Genomic DNA, 11,825 nt, shown 5'->3' with positions numbered 1-11,825 from the left:
TGACTCACCTTTGCTACTTTGGTTGCTTTCGCTGGGAAAGCACTTCGGCGAGTCGATACCGGTCGACGTCGGGCCAGCCCTAACAGTTGAACCTGCACCAATGGCAGGAAGAATCCCTTCTCATCCGCGTATAGCTTGCCGAGGCGTCGCAGCCGTAAGCGTCGATGCTGCATTTGTAGAGGCCGGACTTGGCGCCTGGGTTCACACGGCCCTTGACAGAGATCAACCCATCCTGAACGGCAACTGAGAAGAGCCTCGTGTGCTGAACTGCCCTCCGCGGCCACTGCCAGGTGCTCGCAGAACCTCTCCAGGATTTGTTGGACTTCTCCATTGGTTGCAGATCGTGTTTCTTCTTCCAATTCTCTATCCCCAGCCGAATTACCTGGTCTCCCCAGGGAAGAGATCTGAGGGAGTTTGCCTTGCCAATTCCCCTTCCGCTTCCCTCCTCAAATCCCATTCCCACAAACCAATCAACGGATTATAAGTTCCAGATCCCTCAAACTCCCATTCCCCACCTCCAACTCTCCCCCAGCCAAACACACTGTGAATCAAAGCACCCACGGCTTGGGAGAAGAAAATGAACATGTGACATCAACAGCAAGATTTCATTTTATTAATTGATCAAAAATAAAAAAAGTCAACACCAAGCTGGGGCTCTAAGAGCACCCATAATGCCAAACGCTTGTGAATGCGCTTAAGTAATAAAAATAATTAAAATAAACATAGTAGGTAGCGAAGCATCCATCCCTCCCAATGCTGGTCTCTTATTTGAGACGCTCATTAAACTCCTGCTACCGCCTAACATGCCTCAGATTTCCACGCCGTGAGCCAAAATACGACTAAGCGCTGGGCAACAATTCTTGTGCCAGGCACCCAGGATCAAAATCAGCAACTGTTGATGGACTAGCGCCACGCTGTGACTGCTCTCAGAACATGAAATCAAATCAAAACTGACGTGCAGGCCAGACCAGCAAAGATCCCATGCAAGATGCAACCATCAGCATCAGACAGTAATACATATCTGACATCTCGACGATGAGCAACAACACGACTTAGCAGAACGCGTGTGGCAGAGGCGGAGGGTTCATGAGGGGTGAGGGCATGCTGGCTAGGCGCATGATCCGTGAGGATGATGGCTCAACGCGGCAGAAGGTGAGGAGTAGGTGTGCTGTCAGGCCGGGAGGACGCCCCTGAGAGCTTGGAGCAGTCCGTGCTTGTAGAGAAACCTGATATTTGTCAGATAGTACCTCTGTTTCAAATTAATTGACTCAGATTTTGTAAGATACAATCCAAATCTATGTCAATTAATTTGGAATGGAGGGAGTAAGAAATAGGCGATCCCTAGCAATGTTTTTTTTATTATTACAGGTTTAAGAGCACCTCCAGCAGTTTCCCTATACTCACTCCCAATCCCTATATAAACCGCCATACTGCCCAAAAATTTGTGAAAATGCTGCTCTAGCAGAGTGCCTAAACGCTTTGATCGCTAATTTTTTTTGGGAACTCCTAAAACCACCTGAACCTGCTCCAGTTTGGGAGTCCCAAAACCAAATCCCAATCCCCTTGTCCGTGCATGGAACCTGAACCACCCGATCTGAAATTTTCCCTTTGAACGTGCAGCCCCTTCGATGGCTGTATGTCTCATCGTATTTACACACTTTCTAGTTTGTTTAATCCTGCCATATTTTAGGAGCATGCAATTAATTGTTGGAGATAACCCATTTTACATCATTTTTTTGTCTTCTTTCTACGAGAGGCAGTGCATAAGATAAGAGTGTCTAATAAACCAGTGTAAATTCAACTCCAGGCATTGAGTCAAAATAAAGATGCACACTGTGTTGGCAGGATTCCCAGGTTCATCCACTGAGTCAAATAATGTTCTCGCCCATGTAAGTCCTCCTGGCTTCTCTTTTTATTTTTTTATTGTGATTTTCTATCCGCATAGCTCAGTTATCTTTTTTTCTCGTTGCAGAAAGCAGAGGAGAAAGATAGGCTCACCATGCTCACTGATGATGTTTTACTGCACATCTTAGGGAGAGTAGACCTTGCAACGGCAGCAAGGACGAGCACTCTGTCAAAGCACTGGAGAAACTTGCCTTGGTTGCTTCCTGAGCTCAACCTTCACGTTACGGATTTTCTCTGCCCAGATGACCAGGTTGAGCTTGCACAACAGATGGATCAAGCAATGGCGTCCCTCACCAAAGCCACTAAGAGTTTCTTGGCTCAACCCCACCTCACATATGACACCGTCGCGAGACTATCTCTTAAGTTATACATGACCGGCAACTACAACTACAAGTATGACATTGGCCTGCTAGTTAGTGACGCCATTGACAATGGGATGGTAAAAGAACTGGACCTTGCTATTCTTGACAAGAAGGAATACTGTAAAATCAAGGATAAGCTACAACGAGCGCGGGATGTGGAGGGGTTTTTCAGTGAATATCCTAGTATGATTCGTTGCCTTGCAAGGCTCCATCTACAAAATGTGTGCTTTGCCGAGTGGGAGATAAGTCACCTTTTATTTGACTGCTGCAAGCAACTGCAGCATCTTAGTCTGGACAATTGTGATGCCGGGAAATGGTCGATATGGCAGATAAATGCGCCGAATTCGAATATCAGAATTCTCGAATTCCGTGTAACCTGGATGAAAAGACTTGAGGTGCTATGCCTTCCTAAACTCGAGAGGCTCCATTTCAAGAATTGGTTGTATCATGAGCCCCCCTTGAGTTTTGGTTCTGTCTCATCTCTTAAGGAATTGTTGCTCCTATGTCCTGCAACTATTGATCACAGAGACTTTAGTTTAAGCCAGGTTCTATGTGGTGCCACGAACTTGCATACCCTAACCTTAAACTTCCAAGGAGAAAAGGTAATTTGATACTTGTTTTTCCGTGCACCGAACTATGTTTCAGTTTGGAGCAGATAGCTGTGGATATGATTATAGTTTCATTAGCAAAAATTTAAGGTACCACAAGATGATTTAGGATTAGGACCATGCCAAAAACTTCTCATTAGTTAGCAAATGTGCACTTCCTCTATACGTGCAAATCCTTATGCTTCTGGTATTTTCCTTATTTTATGTCTATTCATCAGCTTTGGATTCAACCAGAAGGAAAGCAACTCTGCACTGCATTTAACATGCTAAAGAAACTGTGTATCCATGGCATCTATGTTGAATTTGACCTGTTATGGACAATAAATCTCCTTGAAGCTGCTACATCTGTTGAGATATTCGATGTTGAGGTACCTTTACTTCTTCCTCTTTTTGAATTTAGTTGGAACATACATAACCCTTTCATGGTGTAAAATCCATTTTAACCCAAATGTAAGAGAAACAACCATGAAGTATACGCATGGCTTCCTCTTTCAGCAATGTTGTTGATATTAACTCATGATAACATGTAGAATAGACTCACTTGGTAATAGTATAGTATAATCAGCTACATAATTAGTTTATGTTGCTTGAATACAGATATACGAACATCAATGCCAAGAAGGGGAAAGGAGAGTAAGATATTATGGTGCTCAGAGGGAGAAACCTTCTTGGAAAGCGTCTGGGTTCACAGTCTGTAATAACCGGCGGTTGAAAGAACTCCGATTTGCTGGATTTAGGCCCCTACTGGAGTCACATATGTTATTTGTAAGAGCCATGATGGATCATGCCCCACACTTGGAAACTGTTCTACTCACAGATGGCGAAGCATCATGCGAGAACTGTGATGCAGTTGTCCCGCGGCCTCCCCGGACAGGAGGCTTGTTTCCAAGGGACAGAGCTGAGCAAGAGACAGTGGCTAGGCAACTGAGAAGCAGGGCGTGCGCCGCGGCGAAGATTGTTTTCAGCACCAGATACTCTACTGTAGTATTGTAAACTTTGCAGGCTGTTTTTGTGTCGAGTTCAAGTTTACTTGTCTGTTTAAATCATCCCTTGTAAAGATTTCCTTTTGTTGCCAATAAAAGTGCGTCATTGGCATCGTTTATGTGTTTTTCATTATTAATATATATGGTTTACCTGCAGTTATTTGCCGCTGTTGCGGGTCCTGCCTTTTCATCTTCCTTTATGTAGACTAGCTTCTTGGAACGAACTGCTTAGGCGGTTAGATTTAGATTCAATACATTTGGCTCCCGGGACCGATGAATTACGATGGAGTCTTACCAAGAATGGTGTATTCTCGGTAGGCTCTATGTACAAAGCCTTTTGCATTCCTACTCAACCGATTCTGAATAACAAATCCATCTGGAAGATGAAGATACATCTGAAAACAAAGGTATTTGCACGGTATCTTCGTAGAGAGCATGGTATCTTCGTAGAGGTGTGATTTTTACTAAAGATAACATTGCAAAACGCAACTGATAGAGTTGTAAGAAAATGCGTGTTCTGTCACGAAGATAAGACAATGAAACACTTTTTCTTCAATTGTCGGGTTGCTAGATCTATATGATCAACCATTCAGAGAGGTTCTACCCTGTACCCATCCCGTAGTATTGCTAACGTTTTTGGCAATTGGCTAAATAGGATGGATTCCAGGTATAAGACGATTATCCGGGTGGGAGTGATTGCAGTTCTATGATCGCTTTCGCTATGTAGAAATGAAAAGGTTTTTAATGACAAAATTTCTTCTTTTATGCAGGTTATCTACAGGTGCACCGCTATGCTCCGTTCATGGTCGCCGCTTCAACGCTTCGAGGACCAAGATTTATTTATGGAGATGTCTACACGGTTGGAGAATACGGCCAAGAAGTTTATTTCCCAACATGGGTGGTTGCATAACCGTAGGATAGAAGCCAATGGAGCTGGAGATTAGTTGGCTCTTTTCGTTTATTTATTTTTTTCGATTTTTTTGTTTGGATATTAGATTCTTAAACGGCTGTGTGCATCTTAGTTATGACGAGACTGGGTGTAATGCTTGAAACATCGAGTAATAAAGCGCCCTTTATCGAAAAACTATGACCAAATCTGGAGGAAAAGGGGAGGCATAATTTCTTAGCTTCTTGCGCCAACATACTGAACTAACAGAAATCTCTAAGCTGCATGATGAAATAACACCAGTCTTCCGCCAGTGTGAATCTCCCAGATTGCTCCAGCTGGAATCTGTCACGACGCTGAGATGGGCCGATTGCCACCGAACGTCCCACATCTCTGGAATCACCACCGGATCTATCTCCCAAGCTGGCAGTATGCAGTTGCGATGCCTATTCCTGTCTTGGTTCCACCGACGGCAGCCCCCGCCTATCCTCTACTTCCTCCTGGACAAAATCGCGGTGGAAGCTGGGCGAAGTAAAGACGGACACGCGAGCGGGCGGGAGGAGTAACCGTGATCAAGTAGATGGACACGGTACTGGAGGGAGAAATCGCGGTGGCCGCACTGGTAGTCGGAAAACGCGCGCACAACATACCACTCGGAGGAGAAGCCGGGATGCCTCGGCGGCCGCCGCGACGGCAAAAGAAGTCGAGGACTCGATTCATGCTGCCGGCGGCCACGAAGAAGGTCGACCAGGGCAAAATCGGACAGGAAGAGTTCGCCGTAGGCGGTGGCTCGAGGGAGGGGGGCAGGTGAAGGCAGCGGTACCCGAGGCGTGTAGCGGGGAGTGAGGTGCGAGGAATTCTACCGGCAGGGAGAAGCGTTGGGAGTTTGTTGTCCTCCCCTGTTTGGTCAAAGCGGTGAGGATGAGGCCAAGCAGGTGGGTTCCACCCTCTACATTATTTTTGAACCCGATAGTTTGTGCAGATCATCAAGCGCCACCCCACGACCGTGTCCCAGTACGTCTGAGCTACGACCACACCACTGAAATGTCCAGGCAACCCACCACGGAATCAAAATGACTCTAGAGGTGTCGGTGACATATGAGTTCTAAGCTTCCTCCAAAAATCTTACAGAGCACCAAAATTACACACATAGAAAACCCAGCGGAAATCAGAGATGGTCTCAAAATTCTATCAAAAATCGAAGTTGTTACACTTTAATATAGTAGTTATTCATTGATATGCTTCCTGTTCTCTAGCTGCTTGTTTTTCAGTCGCCTTCTCTTTTATGTTGTTCTTTGACGAGTCACCTTAGAAACATTTATATGTTCTTCATTAACATCGTTTGCCATCATTTATTCGCCTGGTATTATTACCAGCAGTAATAGGGAAATCTCAGTCACCTGCATTTCCTATTACAACAGTGATAATATTAATTTTCCCAATCCGCATAGTGTAAGGAACTTTCAGAAATGAAGAGAACAAGGGCAGAAGTATCGAGCTCTTGTGTTGCTGCAGCTATGTTTGTTTTTTTAACACTAGGAGTAAATACAAACACTCACTGGAACACCAAACATCAAATGGCTGATTACTAAGCCCAATGATCTTAAATTCCATATTTGATTTCCTTATTCTTATCCATTCATCAGCTTTGGATTCAACCAGAAGGAAAGCAACTCTGCACTGCATTTAACATGCTATGGAATCCATGGCATGCATCTATGTTGAATTTGACCTGTTATGGACCATAAATCTCCTTGAAGCTGCCACATCTGTTGAGATATTCGATGTTGAGGCACCTTTACTTCTTACTCTTTTTGCTTTCAAAAAAAAATACTTCATATTCTTTTTTTTACTACTTTAGTTGGAACATTTGTAACCCTTTCATGGTGTAAAATTCATTTTAACCCAAATGTAAGAGAACCAGCCATAAAGTATATACTGCTTCCCCTTTCAGCAATGTTGTTGATATTATCTCATGATATCATTTAGAATAGATTCACTTGGTAATAGTATAGTATAATCAGCTACATAATTAGTGGAAATGGCAAACTGATCTCGGGAAATGAGCCCGTCTCTTGGACCGTCCGTTGACACTGAGATTGTTTACTACACGGTTGGTATAGTGCCGTATGTCCATTTTTTAGTTTGCATTGCACGGGCCCACGTCTGCACATGTAATTATGCATCTGTCCACCGATGGGCGTTACTCGGTACCGATTTTGTTGGACGTATTGGAAGGGGGAGTGTGACATTTTGTTCGACGCTGTACCGGATGCCAATGACGGTCACCGCGGATCCTATGCCAATGATTTGCTCCGGTGGCTGCGTTCTTCTCGTCTCCGTCTCAGCCTCCTACATTGGACAAGCTGCTAGCTGACGTCATCATCTCTTTCCAGTTCCATCCCTGCATTTGAAGTGTCATACCGATTAGTGTTACATGTGATTCGGCGATGCCAGGTCAAGATAATTGAATCACACTGACATCAGTTTGCCACTGTCGGATTCTGAATTATCGTGTTAGCTATATGTGCTAGCCATCAGGCTCCAGTCAGCTTTGTTACTTTATCATCAGTAAAAACATAATCATCAACTTACAGCTGTAAATCGGATAAATGCATTATTTGTTCTCGGCAATTACAGATGTTGTTTACCCTCAATGAAAATTTTGTTTGTGTGATCTCAATGAAAATTTTCAAACCCATCTACTTAGATGTTTCCTGACAGAGCTTCTTTTTTTGGTTGTGGGTGTGATTGATTTGTTCTTTGGAGCAAACGAGTAGGTGATGATCCAAAGCAAGCCAACTTAATTGTTCGTTCTTCGTAGTCCTTTTGCGCGCAACGGATCGGATCGGATCAGGTGAGTCGCCACTCACGAGATATGCAGGTGCGCGCGCGGGCGGGGTTTGACTTTGCGTACGTACGCCCAAACCCATTTTCTTCTCTTCACGCGGCAAGCGAGCGAGGGAGTTCATTTTTTGATGTTCATTCGTTCGATCGATGGAGCGTGTTCATGCATGAGTCTTTCGGGACCGCACGATGGCGAGACCGGCCTGTGGCGTGACATTGCAAGTGGGCCCAGGTGGAAATGCCCCTGCCTTCTCCAGCTTATTGCTGTTCAAGTATCTGTTGGTGGAAAACAAGAGACGATAAAACACTCAAATGATGATTATGCCTGGGTATTTAATCATCTATTAGCTATTTAGAGTGCCATCTGTGTTACTCGTTTATACGCATGCAATGCAAATCAGTAAAACGTACATGAAAATCGCACTAAATTGAAAAGCATGCTTTACAATTATAGCTTATAGATGCGAAAAGGGTTAGCAAAAACAAAAATCCATGCCTCCTTGAATCAAAGTTTGGCAATTGGAAATATCATAGTGTTGTTATTTTCTGTTTCAGTAGTTTTAAATATATTGGTAGATTCGAAGGCATACAACCTAAAAAATATCTTTAAGAGTGGTTTTCAGATCGTCCTCCAAAACGATCGTCCTCCAAAACGGAAGTTATTAAGAGATCATACAGAATCGGAGCCGTCTTGCACAGGCGGGAACGAGTACCGAAGATCAGGATGGAGGGTGTATAAGGAAAACAAGAGAACCACAAAATGAAGAGGATAAAAAGTATCGACTAATTAATCGATTACATGATTACATCTACATTGCTTATTTAGCGTAAAAATATATTATATTGTCTACTATTGTATATTCAAAGCACGATACAAGGAAAAAGAACTAGAAATTGTGACAAAGTAGAAATTACTAATTCTATCTATTGGTTAATTAGCAAAAAAATATCTATCATCTCTTATTGTATATTCAAAGATTAACCATATAACAAATAATACAATGTTTTTTTGACAAGCTTGAGGTGAAAGTCACGAGCCATGCTGAACTATATAAGGAAACGGAGAAAAATAGAAAATGTTGAGACTTACGGACAAAAAGTATCGACTAATTAATCAATTCCATCCACATTGTCTATTTAGGGTGAAAAATATATATTATATATTATTATATATTCAAAGTATGATACGATAAAATCAACAAGAAATTCATGTGTCACTAGTAGAAAACAGGGCTCCCGTTTGGAGGCCATGGTAGCAATAGTCCCGGTCGCATTACGAACCGGGACTAACGTGAGCATTAGTCCCGGTTCGAGCGGCGAGGACGTCGGGGCGGGGGGGGGGAGATTTCTACAAAGCCTTCATGTACGGAAGAGTTTCATTCATATATATTGATCCCTTTCTTTGCATTAGATCGAACGTCTGCGGGACAGTCTCCTAACAAAGGATCACATAAGAGCGATTCAAGAATTTTTTTTTATTGTTATTTAGGAAGGTCATAGCTGCAAATGGAGAATACCACCGGGGCTTTGTATTTAGACTATAGGGATCGTAACTTATAATGTATATGCATTACTGTATTCATGACAATATCTATATTCATGACGGTGTTGTGTAATGCTTCCTTAATTGTTGTATGTAATACCGTCGATTTGAATGAGAAAACATAAAACCCTAAACCTCTATCGCGACAGAGAAACAGTCATTTTCTCTGCCGTGGCAGAGAAACGGCAACGGCCGAGCGCTTGACACATGGTGAACTTTAGTCCCGGTTGGTGCCCCTCCACCCCGAGCGTCCGAGCACAGCCACGTGGAGGCCCTTTAGTCCTGGTTCGCAACACAACTGAGACTAAAGGGGTGGGGCCTTTAGTCCCGATTCCTTAGTCCCGGTTGCAAAATCGGGACTAAAGACCCTTACAAACCGGGACGGAAGGCCCGTTTTTACTAGTGTGCGCCTAATTCTCATTTACCTTTTAGATTAAGATCATGGTCATGATGAAAAGTAAATATTATGTAGAAATCCATAGGTCTGTCAATATTTTTTTAGTAGACCTAACCCAGTTGATCGATTTCATATGTAATTACACGGATTGATCATCCTAATATTATCGCAACACATAACAATTATTGGATCTTCATAATTGTAGCAAATAAATCATAGCCAATATAGTATCATAGTTGGACCTAAACATGTCACAATAATAGATCCTCATCGATCTTCATGAATGTACCACATCCGAAATAATATTCAAGATTGTAACTAAAATAACCACGTAGATAGGTCTTTGTCAGTTAAATGCATCACAATAAATAAGAATTTATTTCGCTAGCACTTAATTATTGTTTATTGAAACAAATAAAAGAACATTATAGAAATTTACCGTCCAAGTGATATTCTACTTATCTTAATGTTTATGTTGGATAGAGAACCTTACTACTACATGTGAAATTTAACTTCGGAAGAGCTTCAAATACAATAAGTATGACGCCCTCGCTCCCCTCGCGCTGTGGTAGTTCATAAAACAACCAGTAATCTAGTATATCTCGTGTAACATTGAATGACCCGTTGTTAACTCAGATCCTGGTATGCACTCCAAAAGTTCATTCGTAAGGACAAAAATCTAATGGCATATATTTGCACATCCATATATATGCTGATAGGTCTTCAGTTTCGACATGCCGTTTAGTAGTAGCTATTGAACTTTGCACACCTAGAAGTTATAACCAAATGGGGTCTTGTTACGTGTTTCAGCGAAGTCTTGGCTCTCAATCATGGCGCGCCAACTCCGGCAAACAAGCTTGAGCCTCGCAAGGGGTGTACCTCGACAATTCTCGTAGAACTATCGACATGGCGAAGATGATGTCGTCATGCGGCCGTCCGGGGTAGGCGATGCTTTCCTCATACATTGTAGCATGCTCCAACACCATTTGCTCTCTAGAGACTATGCCGTTGTGATCCAGGACGTTCTCCACATTGCCCGCCACGGGTGAGTACTTGCACATATGATGGCTAGGTTTATTGAGTGGCTTCCATCTAAAGCGTGGTTGTATGAAGAGGATGTGATGACCGTTGTCCATGTTTAGCATGCGCTTGGCCAACCAGTGCACGTGCCCTTGCGCAAACACGCTCGTTTCGTTTTGCATTACCCAGCCTGTAGGTTTCTCACCACTGTCCGCCGGCCTCCAGAGGCCCTAGGAGTTGTTGACCAGATAAACCTCGCATCCAGCAGACTCAGGAAGCTACTTGGCATCGTGGGAGCCACGGTAGAAGATGCGTACGACTTTGTGTTTCCTGGTGAGCACGTCGTACCCGATTCCGAAGCTGGCGTACTTCAGGTAAGCCTCTTTCACATGTCGACAGCCCGTGTCTCTCGATAATCCTACATCTACGGATTGCACTTACGGAAAAGGCTTACGGATGCAACGTGGCCACGTTCATTTGAACTGATCTGGTGTGGTTGATCCTAAAAATGCGGATGCCAACCTATGGTTGATTGCCATCTCAGTCCGTAAGCTGATCCGTACGAAATTGTGTGTCTCTGCCCTCCGGGAGGGCAGCCATTTGGCGCGTCGATGGGTTAAACACGAAGTAGGTCCCTGCGCGCGTGGCTTCGAGGATGACAAGGCCACGGCACTGCTGCGTGATGATGCGCGGTACTAATTTGTCCATGTCGTCCCTGAGCTGACAGTCGCGCGGCGTGGACGGCCGGACAAGACGGGGCGGACAGCGGCGGCCAAGGCGAGAGAGGGCGAGGGACTTCCATGAGCATGGCGCCGCCCGGGTGGTCCGGCGACCACACGTGCATCTTCTGGCGTGCGCCGTAGCCATTTCGCGAGTCCTGCAGGATGAGGATCCTGGGACCGCCGGCGCCGTGGAGATTGGCGAGACGGTTGTGGCGGTCGACAAAGTCGTCTGAGGAGAGCGTCGCGGCACAGGCGTGGGAGAGGCATTGGCACCTGAGCAGCGTTTTGGCCGGCAGCCGTGCCAAGATGTCCTCGATGACATCGTCGGGGAGCACCGGGCATCCCTCCGCCATGGCGTCGAACGGACGCACGGCCGCTGAACGAATCGATCGGTGACGCGAGCGATCAAGCAGGTTAAACGATGTGCTCTGCAGGAGATCTTATTTGTGTCCATAATTTGATCTCGTGCAAGGACTGAGGCCGTACGTGTACAGCTCGGAGTTCGACTCCTGCCAAATCCGTACTGTAAACATGGTTTGCCTGCTGTGACAG

The 11,825-nt window shown here is 44.5% G+C and overlaps 1 protein-coding gene across 1 annotated transcript; it reads left to right on the top strand.

The window, feature by feature from the left end:
- The first annotated feature begins 1,823 nt into the window (after positions 1–1,823).
- Positions 1,824–3,868, top strand: LOC124661533. The gene is made up of 4 exons (XM_047199398.1): positions 1,824–1,889; positions 1,973–2,869; positions 3,094–3,243; positions 3,473–3,868. The coding sequence occupies exons 1-4, from the start codon at positions 1,827–1,829 to the stop codon at positions 3,866–3,868; spliced, it is 1,506 nt and encodes a 501-aa protein (XP_047055354.1). The 5' UTR covers positions 1,824–1,826.
- Positions 3,869–11,825: the final 7,957 nt, after the last annotated feature.

The sequence above is a fragment of the Lolium rigidum genome, chromosome 1 (genome assembly GCF_022539505.1).
Source record: "Lolium rigidum isolate FL_2022 chromosome 1, APGP_CSIRO_Lrig_0.1, whole genome shotgun sequence".
Classification (NCBI taxonomy): domain Eukaryota; kingdom Viridiplantae; phylum Streptophyta; class Magnoliopsida; order Poales; family Poaceae; genus Lolium; species Lolium rigidum.
Note: the sequence above shows the minus strand (reverse complement) of the source record. Positions and strands in the feature narration are given on the sequence as shown.

Bases quoted from the DNA above. Each gene is read 5' to 3' on its own strand.
- LOC124661533 (XM_047199398.1), top strand. From the start codon at position 1,827: ATGCACACTGTGTTGGCAGGATTCCCAGGTTCATCCACTGAGTCAAAT. The intron at 1,890-1,972 runs GTAAGTCCTCCT...TTCTCGTTGCAG, and splicing joins CAAATAATGTTCTCGCCCAT to AAAGCAGAGGAGAAAGATAG. The intron at 2,870-3,093 runs GTAATTTGATAC...TCTATTCATCAG, and splicing joins TAAACTTCCAAGGAGAAAAG to CTTTGGATTCAACCAGAAGG.